The sequence below is a fragment of the Clavelina lepadiformis genome, chromosome 8 (assembly GCF_947623445.1).
Source record: "Clavelina lepadiformis chromosome 8, kaClaLepa1.1, whole genome shotgun sequence".
Lineage (NCBI taxonomy): Eukaryota > Metazoa > Chordata > Ascidiacea > Aplousobranchia > Clavelinidae > Clavelina > Clavelina lepadiformis.
In genome coordinates, this window is record NC_135247.1 from 1883527 (window position 1) to 1909457 (window position 25931).

Consider the following 25931-nt stretch of genomic DNA (forward strand, 5'->3'; position numbering starts at 1 on the left):
GTTTGCTATTGAAGAGTTTTAATAACAGTACATTGTGTCACACAACAATCAACGGAAAGGTAACTGGTACTCAGCAACAACAGAAATTTAAACAATTAATGGCAAGCGCTGTCATCAGAGATTCTCCACTTTGATATACATTATACAGATTGCTTGAATGCAGGAACAAAACGAAAGCAGGCTTGCCAAGGAAGTATCACTACAAGTAAACGAAACACCCAAATATACACAGAATCATTATATATATTAAGCTTGAAGGTACCGAATGGACAACAGTGTCATAAATTGCGAATGTACTAGATTTTCAAGAGCACCTTAATAGGCTGGGAATCTGTGTTAACTTTTTCACAGCTTTGTAATTAATATAAGTTACCTATGAGTTAGTACCAGAATAAATGCAAGTCAACCACAAAGTAATGTGAATATGATTCTTATCACAGTGTGCACAGTAAATGCAACCATTTCAAACAGTGAACGAAAGGAAATAAAAAATATGATATGGAGCATAGAATGCAGATTTTCAAAAAAGATCTCATTTCTTTGCATGCTGCCAGAGAGAGTTCTTGATAGTGATTCCATCAATGCTGACCGACAATGTTTTTGAAGGGACACTGGAAAATGACCTTCTTCCAGAGTTGTATTTGAAGAGAGATTCAATCATTGGAGGTGTAATGGTATGTGGGCCTAAACAAATTAAACTTAATACTTACAACGCATTTTTAAATGTGTTTGAGGGACTGAAACAATCGCTTAAATTTCTCCAACAGTCCTTCAAAATTTTTACTTTTGCAACTACAACAGCAAAATTAGCAGTTAGCATTTAAAAGTCGTGTTCTTTTCAAATTTTTTAGTGATCGCCAAAGTGAAACCTTAGCACTGCATGCAGTAATAACTGGCCACTATCAAATAGGCATTTGTGAGTGCAAGTTAACGATAACATTAATGTGCAACCAGGTATGAGCATAACACATACCAGTCCCACAAATCTTGTGCAATTTTTCTTCATCGGGGTGGTAGCTGTACAAGCCACGATACTGACATTTGCCGTCCCTGAACAGCACCATCAAGTGGCGTGCTTCACTTTGCTCCAGTGCCTGCAATGTGCGAGAATCTTGTTTACAAAGGTCGGCTTCGAAATCGTTTTCATGGATTTTTTGCCGATTCCAACTCTTTCACCACTACTCTGGTTTTTTGCTCGCCAGAGTAATAACGAGTTGATTTGGTCTGACAGAACCTTGGTAATTAATCAGCCGCGAGCACCACACACCTCGGTTAATAATAAAAAGCACTCTACATTGCAATCTCTTCATATTATCCATACCTGCAGCGTTTTATTGCGAACGGGTTCATTCACTTTACCAGACAAACAGCAATGATTGAGAGAGTTCATTATCAGAGTCCTGTTCGATTTAACACTAAGTTGCTTGTATAACTTTGGCCCTGTTAGAAGATAAGCATTTGAAAACGTTTTTGTCATCAAACCGTTAGGATAGCTGTTAGATGTAAAACTTAAAAGACGATAATTTTTATTTGTTTAACATAATATCTTTGCATGCAGTATTTACCAGTGTATTCAGATCCTGGAGTTGATCCCAACGAATCTGAATCATCTTCACGAGAACTCGACTAAAGTAGAAGAACATTTTATCAAAATTTAGCTGTATTTTAACCTTTGTATGAAAAATACATGTCGTAAAAACCACATGCTTATAAAATGCATCAAGTTCAATCCCTACCCTATGGGCAAAGATTTTCGGGGAGAAGGGAACAGTCAACCCACGGCTTGTAGATGGCACATCTGAACAAGATAAATACATTTGTTATATGACGATATTTGTTGCCAGTTTATTCAATCATCTTACCGTGTTCCAAATTTCTTGAAGATTCATCACGTTCTGGGTGCTGTGGAGTGAGTTTTACCTTGGGGGTCTGAATAACATGTGATGCGACTTATTAGTTTTACAAGAAATAACAATTTGGTTGAAACCAGTCGAGGAAACATCTTTTAAGATACAATTTGCAAGTACCAGCGACAAATTATTTTTTTCATTTATTTATTACGAGCAGATTTTTACAATATAAAAGTTTGCTAGTCTGAGTTTAGTTCAAGTTGGTTATTTACAATGGGTACAATACAGAGAAACTTTGAACCCAACAATTATTTGCCTTCTTTGCACTTCCACTGGAGCCGATGACACCAACTTGATGGAGAGACGCCTCCTCCTCTTGCTTTTTTCTTTTCTGATACTCCTTCAATCTTTTTTCTCTTTTTTCTTTTTCCTCCACCTTTTTCTGCAAAGCTCTCTCCTGTTGAAGTCTGCCGGGATATTTACAAATTACCAATTGGAAAATTAAAACTAACAACATGTAGAATTGTAGACTGAACAAATTTAAATGAAATGGTAATGTATTGACAGGTTTAAGGATTCTATAACCCTCTTTGTCCATCGCCCTGAATTTGAAAAGGAATCTTTCATCAAAGACGAACCTGGCTTCGACTTTTCTCACTTCTGATTCCTTTTCTCGCTCCATCTGCTTCTTCCTCTGCTCTTCTTCTTTCTTTAATCGTGAGAGGAGGAATTGTTCCTTCTTCTTTGCAAGTTTGCTCGCCGGACTATTCTCATCGACGATCGTGAAACCCATCGCTGTATAAAAAGTGGACCCTCGGTAAGAACACTATAATCCACGTCATTCAACTACTGAGAATTGGGTGAAGTATCATGATCGCAAAGTTGTATTGACCAACATATACTTGAGTGGTTGGCAGCAAAACACATACCTCTTCTCTCCGAATCATCCAGGTTGGAGAAGGAGTCGTCTCTAGCTTGAGCTGTTTACATCAAGAAGAAAAATTAAAAATTCCTCCAAACACTGAATGTCCAATTGAACGAGGCAGCTACTTACAAGAGGTTGCACGAGGCGATTTCGAGGGTGTTGATTGACACGATGAGCTTTTTATCCGGTCGGAAAACGTGTTGTAGTTGATTGAAATGTCATGAGATTCTTGTGATGTTTCTGAAACGATCAAATCACAAAGAAATTTTGTTTAATAGTTTTCAGTGCACAGTTAATGCACCATAGTATCTCCTATGAATACACAAAGATGTGGACTTTTGTAGCAACTTGTTACCCGGATCTTGTTTGTGGCCTTTGCTGCCAGAAGGAAATAATGATCGTCGAGTCTGACTGTCTTCAACAGCTGTCTCCGTCATAACAACGTTGCTTGCTTTTGCGTGAGAGCGAGTCGGACTTTGCGAGGAAAGATCTTTGTGTTTGTTCCGACTTGATCCGGATGCTGACTGAGGTGAGTTCACTTTCGAAGTAATACCGGGAGTCATTTTGTTAGAGGATGACGGATTATTTAATCTCGCATCAACATCGGACCGGCTTAAAATCTGCGTTTGATTATTTTGCATGACCCGGTTATTAAAGTTTTGATTTTCATCGATAGACTGCTTCAATTTTTCAATGTTACGAGGCACGAAAATAACAGTGTCCATGTCGAAAGATCCCATGATAGTGTTTCCGGACTCGTTCGACTGACTTTGAAGTACGGACAAGTCACTGCTCAGCTGCTCTGCAGGCAAAGTTTCTGAAAAAGTCATTTGTGCTAATTTCATAGTTGGAATAAATTATGAATTTTACTCAGTACAAAACAAAGAGATTTTATATTGAATAACAAACCTGACGTGTTTCCTTCCAAATTCCTCTCAGATGTTGCGGGACTGGGACTCTTGGAGGAGTAATCGGAACTAATCTCATCCTTCTTTGTCACACCTATTAAGGATCAAAGTTATGATTAGCGAGGTAAACAGGGTAGCGTAAAAATGAAACCATAGAATTTTGACCTGATTTATCCGAAATGAATTCACCTTTTAAATTCTTTGGTTGTTTCAACTGCATCTTGATACAAAACAAATTACGTCTTAAAAATTATGTTTTTGTTTACAAAGCAAAGGTGATTAGTGGACTGAAACACTTACATTGAGCCTGAAATTTGTCTGTTTTGTTAAAGCAGTTTCTCTTTTTAATAATTCGAACTGATGAAGAAGCTCAGCGTATCTCGCATCTTTCAACCGATATTCCGCTTCACGTTTGGCTGATTTCTGCCTGCTCAGCTCGAGTTGACGAAAAAGCTCAAGAGCGTCCGGTCTTGTGACGACTTTATTGTTTGAAGAATTATCACGATAACCTCGTTGCTACAGAGCAGGAAATAAAATTTTTATTACCTTACGAGTGAAATACGCAAGCATTTAGCAGGCTTATCACATGACATGCCATAGTAGAAAATAGCTGCCAATGAAATTTTACCTTGCCCAAAATGAAATGAATAATTTCGGACAAGTGACTTTATGTGAGTAAAAAAAATTGTGCTTAATACCTGAGCTAAACATGACCAGCGTGTCTCCTGTATTTTTTGAGGTGAAGTATCGGCTACTTTGTTCGGTGAAATAATTGTGGCTGGGAAATAAATATCGAAGCAACTTACAAGATATAAATAGGAGTAACAACAAATAAATTCAGCACGAACCACAATGATACGAACATATTGAAAATATACACAAAAATGTTGAAAGCTCAGGCCAAGCAGCTTCACCACAAACCTTTCGTGAATATTTTTGTGTTTTTTGTCAGATTTCTTTGCAGACAAACGTTAATTTTATGACTTTGTCTAACTAAAACGACTCACTCACCCGATGCCCTGAGAGGAGAATCAGCGAGCCTTGCTCTGTGAGACTTTCGGGTTTCAGCTCTTTCATCCTGGAATGCACAATTTCCTACTCGACTTTCCTGCAGAAATAATCCAAATAAATCCTGAAACTGTTACAATTTCCACAGTTACTTGCACATAAATAAAATAATATCATCATCTATTGCATTGGTAATAATTACCTCCTCCTTCAAATGAATGGAGTGGGCTTCAGTTGGGTCTATTATGACGGGATAACCGGCCGCTCGAGCAGAGTCGGCCGTGTTGAAATTCCCATTTTCAACTATGTAGCTTGTTTTAAGTTCACTCAATGTCCAAGGAGATCTTAAACTGCTTTTTTCAGGTGAGTCAGCACTTATTCCAACGTTGGAGGTCCTGACACACAACATACAGTACACTGTGTATTTTATATCTGGTTTTGGTGTGAGAGCTGGTAATGGTGGAACAGAGAGAATTTGTTCTGATATAACTGACTGGTTCACTAACAACGCCAAACCATTTTGTATAAAATGCTAAGAAAAAAGATCTTGGTCCAATGCATATCAGGTAAAACTTATCATGAAACTTGAAAACCGATAAAAACATCAAATTTTAATACTGATATACACTACAAGAATGCAATAGAAAATGCAAGCGCAGTGGCATGTTGCTCACCTGCTGGCTGAAAAAGTGGTTTCCTTAGACGTGCTTGAAATAAATGGCGAAAAATCATCCAAACCATCACCCAGCCCGTTTAAATCCGAAGTGAGATTCGTGACTGACGTAATATCGGACGACGTGTCCCCGACCCAATCACCGCTGTCAGTCAATGGTCGAGCGTTGAACTTGGTCCTTGTCGTTGACAGCGGAGATCTGTGTTCGTTTGTTCGAACGGTTTCTAACAACATATCACCAGCATTCACTGAAACATTTTCTTTATCGGTGCGGGATTTATTCATTTCTCCTTTTGTGAATCCGCTCCACTCCAGGTCGAAGCTTTGTGTGAGGTTCAGGTCCTATGTTGAAATTGCCATAATTATGCACATGTCGTTTAAAAGTATCGGGTACATCATCAGCATGCAGCGTGAGTCTTTGAAAGCTGTGTGCCATGCCAACACTGTACTTTTGATTGTGACATGATAGTCGATTTAATCAACAACTTTGCAACATTGTGGCATGAGCCGTTTGCACACTTTTTTATTTCATATCTTATATTTTTGATTTCATGAAATATTTTGATTTCCGAAATAAACATCTTGGCATTAATAGTTTTGGAATAACATTGTCAAGAATTTACAATTGTTGCACAAGAAGTACATAACAGTCGGTGATTAACTGTGCCGCAGCAAGTCTGCCAATGCACACCAATAACATCATATTTGATTTGAATTTGTCGCTATCTTCTCTTTAATTTACCTCACTATCTCGCACCCTCCCGCTTAAAATATCATCCACTTCGTCGTCAACTTCGACTCTCGATAGCAAGCTGGTTCCGCCAGGATAATTAAATGTCGCGCTTGAGTGAGCATCAGTTTCATACGAAGGTCGCTCTGGTGTCACCGTTTCTACAAATAAATGTTCACAATAACTACAAGTGAGTTAGCGGAGGTTACTTGCTGTCTTACACACATAAAACACTAAGTGCACTAACTACTTAACTGCTTTGTCAATTCACAAAACATATTGTATTTTCTATAAACTGCACATTAGTTTAGTTTAAAATATGGAGTTTCATGCATAAAACACAGTTAATTTCCTCATCAACTGCACTAACTACTTGTAACTGCTACTGACAATTAGAGTTAGCAATAACACAAGGTATTTGAAGCTGCACACATTATTCTACCCTCGGACCTATTCAGGCTTATGCAAAGAATTGAAATAAAACCGACCATCTTTGTACACGGAGAACGCCTGAACTCTGGTGTTCCATTTCGAAGGTGTGTTAGCTGCCTCTGGCACACCATTTGTGACATCATCAAGCGATGTTGATTTTCGTAAAGATGAATTTTCAAGCCTTCTACTTGAGAGTCTGAGAAAACAAGAGCAAAAGCTTAAAAACAAACTTCTAAAGCACTCACACGAAGCTATTAATCGAGTAAAAAGTGATAAACTTTTTGAGTTAAATAAGACATAACTGAGACGTTTTGTTAAGAAAAAAAGTAACCGTGAACACACAAACGACTGTTATTTTGAATTATCGCAATCATTCAACAACTTTGAAGTTAATGCATTCTTCTCAATCCTTTTCATACAACTATGTATCAAAATGGTAAAGTGACGATGTGTATAGTTTACAGCAACACAACGCATTATACTAGCCTGGGAGTGGCACGACTAGGTGGCCGTCCTTCCTGTTGTCTCTTCGGCAGCAGTGGCACTTGGGGAACCCCCATGTGAGCAACCTTAGCAGCAAGATCGGGTGTGCTTCGAGAGAAAGTTGTCTAAAAAAGAACAGACACATATTTAACATGTTGACTGCCCACTATAAGAGTTCCGGTGATCGCTGTTTTGGTACCATAGTTTTCTCTGTGGGTTTACTTTTATTGTGTCTAATCACTGGGGTTCCGAGTGAAGGTAGCTTCAATCTCATGACCGACAAGTATTAATACAACAATAAAAAATCAAATTTTTAAAATTATTGCAACTAATAGCACAGCATAAGCATTATTATTTATGTATAATACAGCAGCAGGTTAACTGAAGATTGTGCTCAGGGTTATGCCATGACACATCGGTGAGGTAAACAAGCTATTAAGACGAGGATAACTCAGGATATGTCATCTGTCAACACTCCTCACTTGCAAATTAGATGTTGATGAGTTGCTGCATGAACTGTTGCTCCGACTCGTTGGTAAGAAACTTCTTATTGTTGCCTCGCTAAGCAAAGATTTTGCTTCCGGAAGAATCTTGGCGGCGTCCGCATCACTTTTTTCATGGAGGTTGCTTAATCTGGTTTTGAAACCACATAAGATTTTCATTTAAAGAAAGTTCAAAATTCTACAGTTTATTGTTCAGCACTTGACCTTATTATCTACCTCATAGGTGTCAAACTCCCGGCCCGCGGGCCACATCCGGCCCGCTTTACAATAAAACTTGGCCCGCAATGCTATTTTATACATTGAACTATTTCCGGCCCGCGAGATCATTGTGCAGTATAACTTACTTTTTTCAAGCAAGAAACAAGATTATAACAAATCGCACAATACAGCAGCACAACAGTTGCCTCATCATGCGATAGAATAAATCGATTTATTCCCAGCCAAAACCGCCAAAAAAACAAAAATTTGGTGCTGTTTCGTTGACTGTTCCAATTCATGTACTCGTGTCACGAAACGTTCAATCAAGTTTTATCCTTACGGCCCGCGGCGTTAAATAAGTTTTGAGTTTTGGCCCCTGGTGCGATTGAGTTTGACACCCCTGATCTACCTTAACAATGGCTGGTGAGCAGAATGAGGTCTGGTTTCATTTTGCTTGGAAGCACATTTCTTCATATGACCATCTGCAATGACAAATCACTTATTGCAAAGCAACTGTCGGCTTCAATGCATCATAATGAAGGAAAGTTACCTCTCGGTTTAACAAATTCTGGGTGAGGGTCAACCTCAAAGCAGTAAAAGAGAAAAGCATAAAATGTAAGGAAGTTTTGTCGCAATTCTTCGGAGCACTGAAGAAAATCTTCCGCACTTAAAAAGTCCTCCATGCTTGGGAGGTTGTAGCTGGGGAACAACGTTTCGTAACAAAACTCAAGGGAAATCTGAAGATTATGGAGAGAGTCCGCTATTGACATCAGACTGTTTAAAATGATATCTGTTGTAGAAAATGAAAGAAAAATGAACTGTATATAGATACCATATATATTTGTCAATCTTGGATACCATACAGTGGCTATTACAATCACAAATGCTGTTAAAGGTCTCTACATTCTTACTTAACTTTAACTACATATTTTTACTGTGTCAACCCCTCATCAAAATGTATATTAGAATGATGTAAATACATGGTTTAACTTGGCTAAAAAATGGAAAAGGGAAGACTGCATGTTGCTGTATTGTAACAAACAACATGGAACCTGCTTTTAGTTTTTGCTTTTTTATTTTTTACCAAGTTTTCACCATGAAATATGTAAGTAATATAAAACTATCTTAACTGCATTTCAATGGTTCTATGTGAACAGAAAAATATGACGGCAGAAATGCTGCCGTTACAAAATTACGAGGAAGTCTAAAAAATGTTTGTTAGCAAGCCTCTACAAATCCATTACCTTCCGAAGGTATCATGTGTGGGCAATAAAAATGTATGACAAGAGCCAGCACACAGCTATCACAGAGATCATCAACATCCTCAGTAACTGTTGGATACGTTCTGTTTGATGACGTCTGCAGAAATGCAATAACACTACAAATCAATGTTTTTCCTGAACAAATGCATAACTTAGGACTTCACAATGTACGGAAAGATAGTTTTAACTCAAAGTTATGACTATGAGACATGTATGTTTCGATTTTCAATGAACCAATAAATAATATTTTATCACAAAAAAGATACATTAAAGCCTTGTTTGAACGATGCAACTGCAAACCAAATTCAGAATGTATTGTACGCCAGCCAGCAGTGCTTTAACAACAACAAAGAATGAGCATTTAATGACTGAGGTAAGCAAATAAATTGGACAATCTGAGGGTGTAATAGTGGGCAGGAATGCAGAGTCATAAAAAATGTCCGATGCATGGTCGCTGGACACACAAACATTCTTAATTAAAGCAAGGCCGAAAATTTTAAATTTTTTATTATGAAAACAATAACATACAGATTAGCCAATAACACACCATTTAATCCACAACATGAAGGTAAAAACAGGCATTTATTCATTTTCAACAACATATTGACAGATGTAAGAAATGAAAGCAGGCATCTGAAGGTAAAATTGATTCATCAATGCCATACTCACTCGAAAAAGTTTTCTAAACCACTGGATGATGAAAAAAAGAAGTGAAGTTTGAGTGAAACGCAACATACTTTGCTTGACATTACTTTGGTCGAACGTTGTTTTAAAAAAAAGGAGTTATGGCTTACAAATTATATTCAACACATACCAAATGGAGTAAAGGTAGCATACATGAAACCATATTCTATCAAAATAGCCGACCTCAGAAATACAATGAGTCACTGAGGGTGGCCATCTGAGTGGCCACAATCAGGGAAAATTCACAACAGGACGCCATTAAATTAACTCCTAACATGTCAGACAGGAATAAAAAAAAGTTTGCACTTAAGTTGTATTGAGATGCAAGCCGAGAATAAAATAAACTATACACGGCGCATGGGTGACTAAAACTCAAGGATAAAATAACTTTGAGTGTATACTTTAACTAATTAATAATTAAATATATATGTGTACAAACTCTTTCCTAAAATTTTCACTCATCATTATGAGTGGAATTCCTGTGCACTACTACCCCAATACTTGATGGCTTTTTCAAGTCCCAAGCTTCTGCCTATATTGTCGTCTATGCAATTAAACCTTGTTAAAGCAAGCACTTCAGTTTCTGGCCATGTCCATTTGTCTTTACGATCCCAAATGTCAATTCCATGTGTGTGGTAATTTCACTGAGGTAGTAACTCAGTTTGATTAAAGCTAGATGCTGCTAAATCCTCTGGCTCATAAACATTCACTATAACGTCAGTTAGTGCGGCAATACATTATATTGCGTATATGTATAATGCAATTACAAAGTTTATTTTCAGGATCTCCCTGTGGTCAAGGGTCTCTGACATCTGGTAATATAATACTGCAGTTTGCGGGCTTGGTATATAAGAGGGCTGGGTCAGAGCTCAAGTTGGCTAAGTCTGCTTGGGACCAAACACCAGTAAAGCAGAAACACAGCCCCTTCCCCCAGGCCGTTTGGTTGGTTATAAAAGCGTTTGTGTGGCTGAGTTTCCAATGCATATAGATTGTTGCAAAACTAAATAGTAAAACAAAGTAGACAACAAAAATTCCTACCTTGTGAACTTCTGACACTTCTTCAAGCTGTTGAACCTTGCAGCAAACCTAACTCAGAAGAAAAAGTTAAAAACATTACTTCGGGTATATCACCTATGTATATGTACAGCTGTATTAGAGTCTATATGGAACCTATGAATAAAAATATCCAAACACACAAAATATGAATACAAGCAGCTATAATCGTAATCTTTAATATTTTTTAAAACTGGAGAGAGTAAACATACCTTTCCTAACCACAAAATAATTGATTCTTCATTATTAGTCGGCAATTCTTTAGAGGCAAAAAAAGTAGAAAAACGTTTCACAGATGTCACAACATTTAATGTTGAAGCCCATAATTTGGAAGCCGCTGCGTTCATTAACATGTCAATCAACTGCAAATGTGCATCCTATAGAAAGCAATAACAACATATTACCAGGTTAAAAGCACCTCGAATATAGCATTATCCAAGTACGCAGAGTGTCGTACCCTGTTATTGCAAGTACAGTATTACAGCACTAGCACAGCCTATATGGGTACCAGTAACCTGAGGATTATCAAATCATTTAGAGTAGGAGTTCTCTTCAGTTTAAGTATAACACAACTGTTTGTGACAAGAACATATTTAACGACTTCATTAATCAAGAGAATGCAAAGTTATCACAAACCATGTATATTGGGTTTGCTTCCAGCTGATCACAGGTTATTACGGAATCCTCACTCTTGAGGAAAAACATGCCGTATTGAGACAAAGTTTGAATGATAGATTCATATCTATCTCCAGAAGGATGTATTTTGAACACGTAATAAATTAGTCTTCTGTATGGAGTACCTGCATGTAAGATACCACATGTTATTCGTGTTTTTTTAACTGTTACAAGAAAACCTGAAAGGGTATTTTATAACTTAGGGTGTAAAGTTACACATTTAATCTTTAGAGCAAGGAATTAACATAAGTGCATCACTTAGCAACATGTTATGCGTATAACTGAGGTAAAAACAGTGACCACATAAAGGAAAAATGTTTTTATATCTAGGAGTGTTTTTTAAGTTATTTTGGGGACATTAGGTGGGGTAAAATTTTTTTTTATTGAATTGGTTATGACAGCCAGTTCTTCTTTAAAAGTGAAACTGCTATAACGAAAAACACAACTTAATTTGCCAGTATGCGTTGTAAACCTGGTAAGAGTCTAGCATTTTGACCTTCTTAAAGTTGCTCAATTGCACACTGTGATTTTTATTTTCCAAATTTTATTTGCGTTCAGTTTTTCAAAAGTAAAAAGTATGATGATTTTGTTGATCTAAATTTCTTAATCACAATTAAACAAACTGAAAATTTGCAAGTAAGAATGTGACGTGCTCAACAACAAACTTTAACTTTCATGGTATGCGAAAATATGTTGCAGACATATTTGTTTTTTTAATAAAAACTGTATATAACGGCAGTAAGTGAACGTTTAATGATCTGCTGTATCATATTTCTAACATTGCAAATGTTAAGCAGTGTTCAGTTAAAATTGTTCTTTTTTACCTCTGATGTGTTTTTATTGTTCTAAAATATTTGATAATAGATTTGTGATAATAACAATAGTTTTAATAGACTCCTTCGTAGAAAAAGCATGTCAGACTGAAAGCTGCCAAATAGATATAAAAGTGCAGAAAAATGTATGACTTCTCAAGTTCTCCAAGAGCTGAATGACATTTTTTACCCCACTTAACTGTATAAACAAAACACAGTAGCCTATCTATGCTTCAAATCATCAAAACTACAGAAAAAACATTCACCACTGATTAAATATTCTGCAGCAGTCGATGTAAGAGCACCAGTTCTTTCGAAACAATCTTCAGAACAAATTTTTCTTCCCTTGTTTTTGAGAGACGAAAAGCTAATTATCCACGTAATAGAACTTCGAATCTGTATGTAAGAATAATGAAACTCTAACAAAGCGAAAACATGTTAAGATATTCAACATGTAACAATAACAATATATAACAATGCTACCTTAGATAATTTACAGGTGTTCATACCAGAATCATACAAATAACAATTTTTATACATATGACAAAAAAAGTTATTTATTGTTTGAAACACTACAACTAGGTTCTAGCATACGGTACCTTTGACGCTTTGGCATTGTATTGCCCAGCGCCCATGGTGTAGACTTCAGTAAGTGGAGGTTTCATGTTTAAGCAAAAACATTGACTAGACTATAATATTTCACTCATATTTCATTACTATTAATATTTCTAAGAATATTGACTTACTGTTTCTGAGAACAAAGTTAATTATATATTTTAAAATATTAAAGTTTTTCTGGATAAAAAGTAGTTACCGAAAATACTTACAACTGAGTGTAGTGCAAAAGTGCACAACCAAAAGACGTCACAAATTGAATAGCTGGGCCTAGTTATATGATACAAATTCATTCTGACGTTATGCACTTCTGCACTAGACCCCAACAACTTATACTAATGTACATCTTGTGTGAACAAGTCACAACCTAGGTTAACTTATATTTGAAATTCTCCTGCATATCTTCATTAGTCTTTTTTATCATATAAATTAATGTATTTTCATTCCAGCAGTTGTCATCTTATTTAATTGGCTCACGTTTTCATTTTCATTTTAACACCTTGCACTACTTAGGCTAAATCTTATGCATCATATATCATTTTTAATTTAGAAATTCAGCCCCACCTCCAAAGTTTGGATATCATTTAGTTGTGCAGTTCAGCACTAGATCAAAAAACGTGGCACATGCTCTTGTATTGAGCACCATTTTAGCACATAAAGATTTACACCAAAACAATTAGTGTCTATGCTTTACGCTTACACCAATATTAAAACTATATTCATTTTCCGCCACAGCTAGGCCTAGCCTAATTCTTAGTTTAATGAATGGAGCTGATTTTTCGCGATTAAGAAGCTGTTGGCTCGCACTTGCAATTTTTATATATGATACTTAGTTCTTGTGAAACGATTTTTCGACGCTACACCAGAAAGGCTAAAGCTGATATTTACACCAGTGGCAAAATGACATTTGCTCCTTCACCACGCTGGACATCTCTGGCGTATCATACAAACTTTCTATACAGGCAAACCACAGAGTTTGGCTTAGGTCCACTCAATACTGCTTTTCATGAGCTTGAGTTGGACACACTCACAAGACTTATCAAAGAACCTCGGTGCACGTACATGCTAAAGTGTTCACATCCACGACAATTTATTATAAACATAGCCAAATTAGTTTTAGAATGCTAATCTGTAACAAATGAACAAAGAATTGATTGTCCAGTCAACCAGTGCACACCGTCTAAAATCGAGACATTATCTGACTGTTTGCCTTGACTGGAAATTACGGCAGTTTTTGACGAGAAATCGTGCGTGCAAAGGCGCAAATTTTGGGGTGATAGCGTGCACTGACGGTTTAATTTCTTGTTCATTTCTTATAAATTGGCGTTTAAACAACCAGCTTTTATTTGTTTATAGATTATAAATAGGCGTTAAAATAAAAAAAAGTTTGGTGTGCACGTTGATACACTTCCTGAGTGTACAAGTGCCACACTTTTCACTATGAATGTTTGCTAGCTTGATTCAAGTTGATAGGGCTAGGTCTGTATCTCCACTACAACTATTCTAGCAAATTGCTAACCTGGACATTTTTCCTAAAACCAGCATCAAATTGCGATGAAAAACCACTTTATTACCTCTCTTCTCACATAATGATGTCCGTTAATTAGCCCTGCCCGCGCATTACGGACTCAGTAATATTTAGTTTCCCAGACATTTATACTCGTTTCTGTTTACTTTGCCATTTGTCATTCGTTTGTAATCTTGTAATATTTTGAGTTTGAATAACTTCATATAAACCTTCGTTAGGTGGTAATAAAAGAAATGGTATTTCATAAAACAGTATTATAATGCAGTAAAGAGTAATCTTTCATAATATAAGGTTATCATAAATTTATTTTAAAATATTTTGTTGACAATTATATCAAAAATAATTAACTTAAAACGTTTATTTTAATTTTTGTAGCATACGCGTTCTGTGAATTTTTTCTCGCTCTAAAATAAGCACGGTTTGTTTATTTTTTGATATTTCGCTGTGATCATCCAGAGCAGAGCAATTTTTAAGAGAATGTATTAAGAATTAGTCGCTGGTCTAGCCTGTCGATAATATTTTTTGCAAATTTCAATCCAGGAAAGTATTCCGTTCCTATTTTCATATTGACTACCATACCTTCGCGCCCAGAATTCTCTCAATTTTCAAACGCGTTTATAATGCCTTCTAAAATTGTCAAGGAAATGACGTTTGCTTACGTTAAAGACAACATTTAGTCCAATTAGAAAACAGTTTGATGTATTTGCAAACCAATCGTTTTCTATTGACGTTTCCAAAGAAAGTTGTTAGCTATTGGTGGAAGGAAAATACTTCTACATAATGGATTATTTTCCATTGATTTAACCACAAGTTTTGCAGTTACTACAATTTTTATTGTAAGTCGACTACATGCTACTACTTCAGAAAATTAACAGCATTAATGCACACTGTAGTCAAAATCTTTATGTCTACAACACTTAAAAATTCCACAAATTATTGAGGTGACTTTCTAGCTTTAAAATGTCCACATTTTGTAGGTGTAAAACAAAGAAACAAATTGCAAATTGCTCAATTGCTGAAAAATGATGCTTACTCAAGATTAATATCAAATGAAACACCTTTCATTAATACAACCAATAAAAAAATCACTATGCACAAATGTCCCTAAATACTGCAAAATACAGGATAATTGCAGGTAAAGAATTCAAACTCACAATAGCGCCATATTGCTCAAGAATATAAGGTTTGATTGGTTGTGATAGGATCTGAAGTTTGGCGTATGTGCAAATACCCCATCACAGCAAAACATTTCAAATAATACTACAGTATAAAGCTAGGTAAAATAATGACTAAAATATGATATAAAACTATACAAATACGAATTACATTAACAGTGAACGTATGATATACTTGACAGTGATAGTCATTGAAATAATAATTATACTGGTCATGAACTTCAAATCCCAACTCTCAAACAGTCACAGGCAGAGTTCATAAAAAATATATGTGAGCAGAAACACAAGCCAAGCTGTTAAAATTTGTACGAAAAATTACTCCTTTGCATTTAACTATACAGTATGGTAACAAGCAATAGATTAAATTGTAAAAATTGGATCAGCAAAGATTTTTAATTTTTGTACAAAGACCATACAAAAACGTAGACAACCGTTTAAAAATGTATATAAATAATAAGAATGAGTTAGAAACAAAACAACCGATAATACTAGTTAATATTGGAATGTTGAAAATTAAAGACGAAATGAAATGATCATTTGCATGGAAAGCAAATGGAAAGAATTTATGACAGAACCCAAAACTAAAAACAAGAATGTGTTTAATTCCTGCCAAGTAACACCTATAAACTAGTAGGGCATGGAACTGTGTCAAACTGGGATTAGACAAATTTTAATTTACCAAGAATTTGTGTCAGCGTATTTTTACCAGATCTCACTTCACTTGGAAAAACTACTTTAAAAGTCCAACAGTTTTCACGGTCAAAGTAAATGTTTGAAGTGGAATGAAATTATATTCCTCTCGTAAAGTGCAGTTTAAAAGTAGCTAAACGACTAACACTAAACTACATTAACAACGCAATGTAAAAACATCTTTATGATGTTTTAATCGTCTTCATCGGAGGAGTCTTGCAAGCAGTTTGCAACATCTTCCTGCAATTTTGCACTAATTTTGTTGCCGGCTAAAACCAAGGTGCGCAGAGGTGTTGGGTAACTTTCCAACATATCAATGAATACCTACAAAAACAATACAATAAAGTGCCGAGCAACATAAATTATTCTTATCCACCAGAAGATTACATGTAGTGAAATCATATATGGTACTGTACACAAAACAAAGAATAAATTGACAGAAGTACTTCACTGCATCTTTTTCAAGCATTACTTGAATGCTCTTACTTGAACATTTGCAACTCTGCTCGCGCAGCTTTTCGTTTTTTATAAACAAAGACAAATAAATGCAAGTAGATAGAATATAATCTTATCGAACCTGTGCTGCCTCATTGGTCAATCCACATCCTTCCAAGTCAACTGTTTTCAGAGTTCGATTCCCCGCTACGGCAACAGCTAGCAACTTTGCCCCGCCATCTCCGATCAAAGGATTGTAATCTAAGGTGAGAGATTTCAAGCAAGAGCTCGCAGAAATGGCACAAAATAACCTCGACCAGCCCCTACTTGTCACTGCAGGGTTCGCGCTCAAGACAAGCTCGTGCAATCCTGGTAAAAATATATGTTTGTGACTGGTGAGTGTAGGAAAGATTTCCAAGAAAAAATGGCTAATGAAAAGTGAAATGCATAATGTTCACTTTGGTAAATTGCAAGTAACATTATAGTAAATTAAGATAAGTTAACTTCCGCCAAAAATCTACAAAGTGGGGAGTATGAATGTGTTAATTGTCCTGTCAGTTGGCACATGACAACCAACCATGTTTGGCTCCATCTGGTGGCAAGAGATTGCAAATCATCTTGATGCTTGCATCAGTAAGAAGACAATCTCCGAGATCAAGGTCAACGATTGATGGATGCATCGACAATGATTTCATCAAAGCTTTCACACCCTTCTCACCAAGTGGGCATCCGTGCATGCTGCGTCATAGAATGTATAAATGTTTAAAAAATTCCTTTAAAAATTGTAAGTTTACATGCCAATTTGTTTTAAAAAATGCGTTCTACATCAAAACAACATTAACTTCATAGCAAACAGTCTGAAAAAAGGCTTTCTAACAGATTAAGTATCAAGTAATTTTGACTAAATATACAGTATGATATTGCTTTGTTACAATTTGCGTCGTCTGAGCTAAGTAACCATTCTTACTAAAGCGATCGAATAGATCTATTGGTCATCAAGGCAACAGACAACAAGCTTGCAAACTCCACGTCTGCAACGGCACCGAGATTAAGGTTCAACTGTCGAAGAGATTTCGTTTTACCAACTGCTTTCATGAGCCGTCGAAAGTTGTCATAATTGATCTATAGAAAAATTTGTGTATGTTTGACATAGCACTTCATGCCAATTACATTATCAAGCAAGTTATACCTCACAACCACGGAGAGAGAGCAGAACCAACGTATGATCCTTCAGTGACCTGCATATTTCCTTCACTTCAGACGTTGACAATTTTTCTCCGGTTATTTGAATTGTTCCTGACACCATTTTATTTTTCTTAGTCTGGTTGATGGGACACAAGTGCAATTAAATCAGAATTTAATCATTATCTTAGTTGACAAGAAATAAGCTGCAAAAATAACTTAAAAATAAAAAGAAATTCACGAGAAAATTAGATGGTGTAGGAAAGTTTATAATTAACATGACATTAAAACAGGTCAAAAAGTAATATGCCGCAATGCTAAATAGCACTCAAACTTGATCTTATGAAAGCTTTAAGTAAAAGATGTCAACTGTTACTAAATTTCACAAAGTTAGCAAGGAAAAGGAACAGTTAAAAAAAATTACGGTAATATGATTGTTTGTAAATAAAACCATTTCATCACATAATTTATCATGCAGCAGTGGTTCCCATCCTGGAGCGACAGACTCTTAGACATAACATGAATGCCATGAAACATCAAACAAAACAAATTAAAAAGATTTGATTCACATTTATTTCTTAATTATTCGAGCTTTGGCACGTATTTTGTTCTTTGTGAAAATAAAGTTGATTTACATTAACGGCCATTAAAATGTCAAAGTACGTATCATCCACAATACTATATGTATTATTGTGTTGTTTAATGCAACATATGCATAAGCTGCAGGGTGTTGAATATCCAGAAGCTGCATTGACTAAGGATTCAGTGTAAATCTAGCAAGATCTTGTGAAAAATTTGCTGTAGAATAACCAATGCAGTAACTATAGCATATTTATGATCTACATAAATTATAGAGCCAACTAGTTTCTGGGATTATTTTATGTAAGGGGTCACAAACCAATTTTCTAAAGGGGTCCATGACCAAAAAAAGGAACCGAAATCATATAAGGCTATATATAAACATGAAACTACAACTATTATTTTAATTTTACATGCTGCAGATAATTTTTCCTGATAGTTATAATATAAAGATTGCTCACAATATACTTTGGCACATCCTATGACTGGTTGAGAAGATTGATGGTTGCCTCAATATCGTTGACTAAATTCTGAGCAGTCAAACGTTGGCCATGTTTTACTTCACCGCCATAGGACTGCACCTTGGCATCATGAAAGGCTGGAAGCAAATTCAACTGATCCAAAGACGCTTCTAAGTGATCTACCGCGCAAAATACGTTTCCTTCATACAGATTACTTGGGTTAACTTTATCAACAGGCAATACACCAAGCCTAGTCGAAAAATGTGTTAACATTAGGTTCTTGGCGTTCATCGCATCGGCAGTGTTTATTGCTCCTTGCATGGTGCTATGCATTCTGTGGTCGGCAAGTGGTCTTTCTTTTTCATTCGTTAGCAAACAATCGTGGATTAATAAGTCAGCACGTTGACCTTGTCTGATAAGATTTTTTGACATTGGTAACGTGTCGGACGAATATGCAATTCTTTTCCCGTTAAGAGTATCAATCACAACTCCAAATGTATTCACAGAGTGGTCCACTTTAACAAAGCTGATTTTACTTAAATGTGAACTTTCAGCCGTACGTTCTAGAATGTCAGGATGTTTATGAACATCTTCCAATGTGAAGATTTCTGCATAATCTCCTCTGCAATCTCGTACAACATCCAATGACTTGCGTGGAGCAAAAATTTTCACTTTATCCTGATTTGAAAAATGAGCTTTGTTTCGAACAGCAGTAATTTTGTCCATCAACTCAATAAACCCGGCCCAATGGTCATGATGCCTGTGTGTTAGCACAATTATTTTAATGGTAAGTAAAATAGACAAAGCCTTTTCCTTTCCATAATGCTTATACAACTGTGTAAGAGAATCAACACCGCAATCCATCATGATTGATGTTCTGGCATCAACCCGAAGCAAGTAACAAGGAAAGGACCTTGTTTTAAACGGCTGACTCCCGCCAGAACCGAGCACAACAAGAGATGGATAGGATTTAGAAGACTTGCCACAGTGAGAAACATCATATGACTTAACATTGCTCAATCGTGTAAGAAGATCTTTAGATGTTTGACGGACACAGTTGGGATGCGTTGCTTCCAACACTTGACCGCTGGTTAACACGTATATGCCAGGTTCAACGGACGCATTCAATGCATGCAGGGATTCCTGCATATACTTCAGTAAATGCTGGTTGGCGTGGAGTGGAAATAGTTCAGGGTTCAAAATATGATTGATGCCTCTGTGAATGTCAGGAAGTGTAACAAGATTATTCAACCACTTCATGTTTTCTTCATTCACAGGGATATGACTGCATTCAGGTCCAAACTTACGAGTCCAACTTTTGTACTCTTCACTGTCGTATATGTCAGATGGGGTCATGTGAACACACAACATACAATGATTGTTTGTGCTACTTTCAGGCAGAGGGAATTTTCTTGATAAATCTTCCAAGTGGTGAAAGGTAGGACAATCAAAAATACAAATGGACACGAGTTCTTTGTCCTGTGTGGAACTACATTCAGATAGTTGGAGTTTTGAATGGCAGTTTGAAATGTAGGATACATATTGATCAATAGTATCAAAGTCTCTCCAACTTCGCAATATTTCCTCGGTATTATCGAGGTCTGAATCCATTTGCTTTGTCTTCTGAGTGTGAAAATATTCAAAAATGTACGCTGATGTGTCACAATTGTCATTATCTGAAAATTCTGGTTTTTTATCAACATGATTTAAACCAAACATTTTTATGGCAACTTGCTCATCTTGAAAATGTATAACATTCTTTACTTCTGCTGAGTGGAAAGTGTAGTTAGACATGCCAGATGTCTGTACCATTTTGGGTAAAAGCACTCCATACAATTTTCTCATATACTTGGCGATACATGGAGGGCCAAAGATATTGATGTTTCTATGTTGACCAGTATCAGAACGAGGAAGTTTAGAAAAAATTTGGAACAAACTACCTGTAAAGCTTGCCAAATCAAATCTGGTGAAAAACAAACTATCAACTTCCGGCATGCTTTTCCCAGATAATTGCTTCCGACGATGTGAAGAGTTACTTGTGTTAATAAAATATATCCTACCCTTGATGTTTAGCAAAAGGGAATCACTGGAAAGCACGTGGAGATTTTGAGTGTGATGATAATTTTTCTCCGATACTCTTATGGAAGAATACGCTTTTTTGGTTTTTAAAATTTGGCTCAAATAAAATCTTTTGTCGAAATCTTCCTGTTTAAATCTCCTGTCAGCATTTTCAGATGGTTTTTCACTTTGAAGTCTTGCTGCTTTAGAAGCATGAGAATAATGTTGCAATACACAAACACTTCTGAAAGCATTACACTTAAGATTTTTAACAACAAGCTTTCTACCATTCAAATAAGCCATCACAATAGCTACAAAAATCTGAAATATAATAAACAAAATATTAACTACCTACCATAAAGCAAATAAAATTTTACTCAGGTCATACTGCAGTACTGTCATAGCCTAGCATGTGCTTCAATGCTTGGCATAGTGATAACATAAAAACCCAAGTATTTTTGGGGGGTCTGGGTTTATTTTCTGAGAAAATCATTTTACTTGGTCTTGTACCGATCTGCCGGTAGAACATGTTGACAGATCTTGTTTTATTCAAATAGAAGACTGTTGATACCTACCCGCTTCGGGTGAAATATATTTCTGGTTTTAAAAACTGCAACCGGAGTCTGCTTTTAGTTTTATATTTTACTCAACACAAGGAAAAATAGGTTGCATGATCACCAAATTATAATGGCCTAAATCCAAATAAACTTGTAAATAAAGCTTCGCCGTTGTGATGAACAGGATCACATGAACCCAACACTTAGTGCAAGCTTTAAAATGCGACTAACCTACTCTTCACACGCACGATATTTTGTCAAAACTGTTATAGGCCTATATTGTAGCTACTTTCAGTTTCAAGTCGGGCCTAGGACCATAGGCTAGCTGCCCTGTATGCTACGACCTCAATAGCAATAACAATAGGCGGGCCTACTGGCAAAACCTAAAACACCCAAATTGTTTTAAAACCCTTCTTCTTCAACAATGGCAAAAACGATATGCTGCATTTTCATTTAAGACTGATTAACAATTCTGTGCAAACTAATGAATTTATTCGCGTAGCAACGTGTTTGCTGCCGCTGGCCTGGTAGCTTGGAAGGTAAACCCTAGCAAGTAACGTATTACGCGTCCCAATTGCTGAATTGCCATCGTTGTATCACTTGTATTCACTATCTGACTATCACAACCATAATGACGTATTCATGGTATGTTGGTATTCTGTCATTCAACCCTTATGTTTTTATTAAAAATAAAAGCGCTAGCATTTATATTTTACAACAATGGCCACGTATTCTTTTAAGTCAGACGCTTTAACCAACCGCGCCCGGTACCATATCAAGGTTGACCAACGTTGTCCATTACTACATTGTTCTGAAGAGATATTTTGGCCTACGAAGGTATTTTTACTTAAATTACCTGTTATCTGACTCTATTGTTACGTACGGTTAGATTACTCTAACCTTTTTTCGGTCGAAAGGTTTTAATATTACAACAGAAATAGTTTACAAGAAAATGTTTTATTATAGATGCTGTACACTTTTTCAATAATACGAATAACCAAGAACATAAGCAATACCACCGCTTATAAGATGTCTATTGAGTTGCAATCACCATGACTCGCTTAGAGAGGGCTTCCCAAACTGTGGGACGCGAGTCGCGACCCGGTTTGGGGTCGCAAAATGTGATTTTGGGGACTTGAAACAAATTCAGTTTTAATAAATTGAATTATCTTTTGTTAATTTTTTATTCACTTTGCTCTTTCCATTACGAGGTTCTTTTATTACTGTAGGCTACAACTACTGTACTTTGTTAGATTGTGTGCTTTTGTATGATTTTGCCAGAGAAAAAATACCACTTAAGGTTTGTAATTAGACGTTTATTGTTTTAATATCTTTAACGTGTAGGCTACCCGGGGTCACATACGTTATTTGTTTCTAAATTGGGGTGCAGAACTAAAACGTTTGAGAAGCCCTGGCTTAGACAACTTGTGATGTACGGTGCATATTATACCACACAGATGGAAAATAATATATACTTCCTGGTTTGGAAAATCTACTTTGCGAAGCATTGCGTTACGTGTCGCCTATGCATGACTTCCTGTGTATCGTTATAAATCGTGACGTGAGTTATTCTTTCATTTATAGCTATTCATTGCGTCACAGTCTACTAAGTTAACCCTAGAAAGTGGTCGACTTTATTATGTAGCTGTCCCAATGTCTTATCTAAATGTGTGCGTTTAAAGAACCTTCAATATAATCAAAATATACAGTTGTCATTGTTGTGTAACCTTTGTAGTGAAGTGGGTAAACCTTACAGGTTAAGGTACCATATACCACTTTTCATTACAAACTCATTTGTTGATTTTAGTTATCCACTCGGCAAACTCTGCTCACTAAGTCGCTGGTAGAAGTGCGAGCTTGTATAACGTGAAGGTGATGGGAGTTAAGATGTTCGACATGAAAAACGCTGCCAGTTGTAGCAGGAGCAGCGAGCAAAACAATTTTTAGACAATGGGAGATACCCTACATCTAGCTAAAGCTCACATATACGGACAAGGATAATTAAACATTGTCAAGGTTAAGAAGGGGGCATTTCCAATGGCATCCAGGCAGGATAGCGACTGTCAAAACAGCGACTGTCATAATGGCGACTTCATAATAGCGACGTAATCAAGTGAGCGACATTCCAAACAGCGATTGTCTAAATGCCGACCGCATTAAAACAGCGACTGTTATGATAGCGACTTAACTCGTGTTCACTGAGTTGAATTCACTGAGTCGAATGAGGCATTTATAAATGGAAGGCAACACTATGACGTGTCACATTAATTTTAAGGTCGTTTGAAAAATTTCATTAATTTTAAGGTCGTTTGAAAAATTTGCCCCAATGGATTTTATAATTTCAAGAAAAGGAAGTGACATGATAAGTTATGAAGGCTTTTTGTACAGGAAAGACAAAACAAAGTTAAATACAATCAATTGGAGATGTGCTAAAACAGGTTGTAAAGGTCGCCTAACGACAAGCCTTCAGTATCGTGAGCAACAACAACCCCCAGTGAGCAGTGGCGTCCACACGCATCCACCAAACCCTACGGAAGTGGCAGCCAGGAGAGTTGAAAACAGTGTAAAAACAGCTGCAGTAAGAACACGGGATCCACCACGAAGAATCGTGCAGGATGCATTGACCGAAGTTAATGAAGAAGTTGCAGCAGCTGTTGGCTCTTCCACAAATCTGCGTCAAACCATCAGACGGAAAAGGAAAGCAACAGACAACAACCCCCCAGCTCCTGTTAATGTAGGAGAACTGTTCATACCTGATATGTTGAGACAAACAACAGACCAGCGTGGCTTCCTGCTCTATGACAGTGGGCCTGGAGATGTTCATCGGATGCTTATTTTCAGCACAGATCAGTTTCTTCCAACCTTACACGATTCCGAACACTGGATGTGTGATGGTACATTCAAAGTGTCACCATCCCTTTTTTATCAAGTATACACTGTGCATGCTATGATACGAAACAATGTGCTTCCCTGCATTTTTGTTCTACTCCCAAATAAGCAACAAGTAACATACTCTCAAATGTGGACTGAAATCAAATCACTGAAACCTGGACTCGCTCCAAGAAGTGTACAGATCGACTTTGAACTAGCTTCCAAAGCTGCGCTCATTGAAGCATTTCCTCAAACGCACATCTACGGCTGTTACTTTCACTTGGGACAATCGCTCTGGAGAAAGATTCAGGAAAACGGACTGCAACGGTTATATGTGCAAGACGACAATATTCGGATGGCACTGAAAATGCTCCTTGCTCTTGCCTTTCTACCAGTGGATGAAGTGAGCGATGCCTTTGATGAATTGGTGGCAGACTACCCAGCAGAAGTAATGCCTCTCGTAAATTACTTCGAAGACAAGTATTTGTCTGTTTCTGCGTGCATACGTGTGTAGAGAGGTGTGGGGGATGGAAGTGCGTGTGCGCGTAAGCCTTGGATTTAATAAAAGAAGTGAGGTCGCTGTTGTGGCAGTCGCTGTTTTAAATGAATCGCTGTCGTGTGGTCGCTCTATTGATAGTCGCTGTTCTGACAGTCGCTATTTGGAACCCGAGCCATTTCCAATAAAGGTTTCGTATCACAATAGATGTTGGAAAACAACCTGAGAACGTACTAAAATGAGTGTTCACACGAAGTTATTCAAAGCAAGTGTCCAAATGTTAATCGACAGTTCAAGTCTTTACCATTCATTCATTCCTTCATCACTTCATCACTTCACTTTTCATCAAAAGACCGGTGGGGACGAAAATTCAAGCCAATTTTTACTAACACACGCCAATCAACAAGAAAAAGCAACAAAGTCGAAAAGGCTTTAAACGTAATCAAGAAAAATAACGTTAGTAATTGCCGGTAACAACTATAGCACGGCCACTAAACTCATAATTAGTTAAATCCATAAAATATAAGTTGAAAAAGCGAAAAATGAAGCAGACGAGCAAGTGGCGTGTTCAAGCAAAAAGCAAATTCAAAAACAATTTCGTAAAGTTCAATCAATAACTAGAAAACATTTTGCAAGAAATGATGTAATGGCATTAGAAAATACTACCCAAACTGCCTTCCTGCCCCTTACACAAGGAAAAAGTTAACAATTTAAATGTAACATATTGGTGGCAACAAACATGAGCATGTACAAGCACATGATGAGTGATACTACCACTGACAAATGAATGATGTTTACAGATGATAATACAATTACATCGTGGAGGAAAACGCCGAGAGCAACATGTTTTGCAAATATTGTTTGAACTGTTCGGATTGCAGATTTTCGTCAGCAACACAAAACGCGAGTAGGTTATAAAACTAAGTTATAAAACTGCTGCAAGTGAGCCAAATGGATAGCGGATGTAGGAGTTATCATGGTATAGAATTTTACGGGTGAAAGAAATTTTGGAACCAGCTGAACTATTTCCTCCATTCACTGAAACCAAGACAGAAGATCTGCAGCCGAAGTGGTTGGTGGCGCAAGAA

At 36.7% G+C, this 25931-nt stretch overlaps 4 protein-coding genes across 9 annotated transcripts; 1 reads left to right on the plus strand and 3 right to left on the minus strand.

Moving 5' to 3' along the window:
- Window position 1: 1 nt before the first annotated feature.
- Window positions 2-12943, minus strand: LOC143468208 (calmodulin-regulated spectrin-associated protein 1-B-like). Of its 6 annotated transcripts, none has more exons than XM_076965245.1 (31): window positions 12796-12943; window positions 12463-12592; window positions 11346-11509; window positions 10922-11086; window positions 10695-10742; window positions 9642-9662; window positions 8955-9069; window positions 8261-8500; window positions 8120-8192; window positions 7492-7642; window positions 7013-7134; window positions 6583-6722; window positions 6107-6255; window positions 5366-5706; window positions 4894-5086; window positions 4695-4791; window positions 4382-4461; window positions 3984-4199; window positions 3873-3897; window positions 3685-3777; window positions 3131-3592; window positions 2905-3015; window positions 2780-2830; window positions 2489-2645; window positions 2167-2317; window positions 1863-1929; window positions 1737-1798; window positions 1566-1626; window positions 1322-1440; window positions 974-1094; window positions 2-684 (listed from the first exon to the last, which is right to left on the minus strand). In XM_076965245.1, the coding sequence occupies exons 1-31, from the start codon at window positions 12859-12861 to the stop codon at window positions 533-535; spliced, it is 4143 nt and encodes a 1380-aa protein (XP_076821360.1). In that variant the 5' UTR covers window positions 12862-12943; the 3' UTR covers window positions 2-532. The 6 variants fall into 6 exon arrangements, with proteins under 6 accessions (XP_076821360.1, XP_076821357.1, XP_076821359.1 ...); XM_076965242.1 differs by having other exon boundaries at window positions 3849-3897; XM_076965244.1 differs by having other exon boundaries at window positions 3873-3903.
- Window positions 12944-15150: 2207 nt separating this feature from the next.
- On the minus strand, window positions 15151-18416 carry LOC143469100 (leucine-rich repeat-containing protein 73-like). The gene is made up of 5 exons (XM_076966661.1): window positions 17829-18416; window positions 17607-17761; window positions 17217-17377; window positions 16782-17008; window positions 15151-16528 (listed from the first exon to the last, which is right to left on the minus strand). Exons 1-5 carry the CDS (start codon window positions 17943-17945, stop codon window positions 16397-16399), a joined length of 792 nt encoding a protein of 263 aa, XP_076822776.1. The 5' UTR covers window positions 17946-18416; the 3' UTR covers window positions 15151-16396.
- A 142-nt stretch (window positions 18417-18558) lies between these two features.
- Window positions 18559-21240, minus strand: LOC143469099 (zinc phosphodiesterase ELAC protein 2-like). Its single transcript, XM_076966660.1, has one exon. It carries the CDS (start codon window positions 21220-21222, stop codon window positions 18880-18882), a length of 2343 nt encoding a protein of 780 aa, XP_076822775.1. The 5' UTR covers window positions 21223-21240; the 3' UTR covers window positions 18559-18879.
- Window positions 21241-23690: 2450 nt separating this feature from the next.
- Window positions 23691-25003, plus strand: LOC143468943 (uncharacterized). The gene has a single exon (XM_076966430.1). It carries the CDS (start codon window positions 23803-23805, stop codon window positions 24859-24861), a length of 1059 nt encoding a protein of 352 aa, XP_076822545.1. The 5' UTR covers window positions 23691-23802; the 3' UTR covers window positions 24862-25003.
- The last annotated feature ends 928 nt before the right edge of the window (window positions 25004-25931 follow it).

Coding starts and splice junctions, on each gene's coding strand:
- LOC143468943 (XM_076966430.1), top strand. CDS start 23,803: ATGGATTTTATAATTTCAAGAAAAGGAAGTGACATGATAAGTTATGAA.
- LOC143468208 (XM_076965241.1), bottom strand. CDS start 12,861: ATGAAACCTCCACTTACTGAAGTCTACACCATGGGCGCTGGGCAATAC. Junction 6,723..7,012: donor CCTAGTCGTGCCACTCCCAG/GCTAGTATAATG, acceptor TTGTTTTCTCAG/ACTCTCAAGTAGAAGGCTTG. Junction 5,087..5,365: donor ACCACTTTTTCAGCCAGCAG/GTGAGCAACATG, acceptor GTTGTGTGTCAG/GACCTCCAACGTTGGAATAA.
- LOC143469099 (XM_076966660.1), bottom strand. CDS start 21,222: ATGGCTTATTTGAATGGTAGAAAGCTTGTTGTTAAAAATCTTAAGTGT.
- LOC143469100 (XM_076966661.1), bottom strand. CDS start 17,945: ATGGTGTCAGGAACAATTCAAATAACCGGAGAAAAATTGTCAACGTCT. Junction 17,762..17,828: donor TCTCTCTCCGTGGTTGTGAG/GTATAACTTGCT, acceptor ATTTTTCTATAG/ATCAATTATGACAACTTTCG. Junction 17,378..17,606: donor AGATCTATTCGATCGCTTTA/GTAAGAATGGTT, acceptor TCTATGACGCAG/CATGCACGGATGCCCACTTG.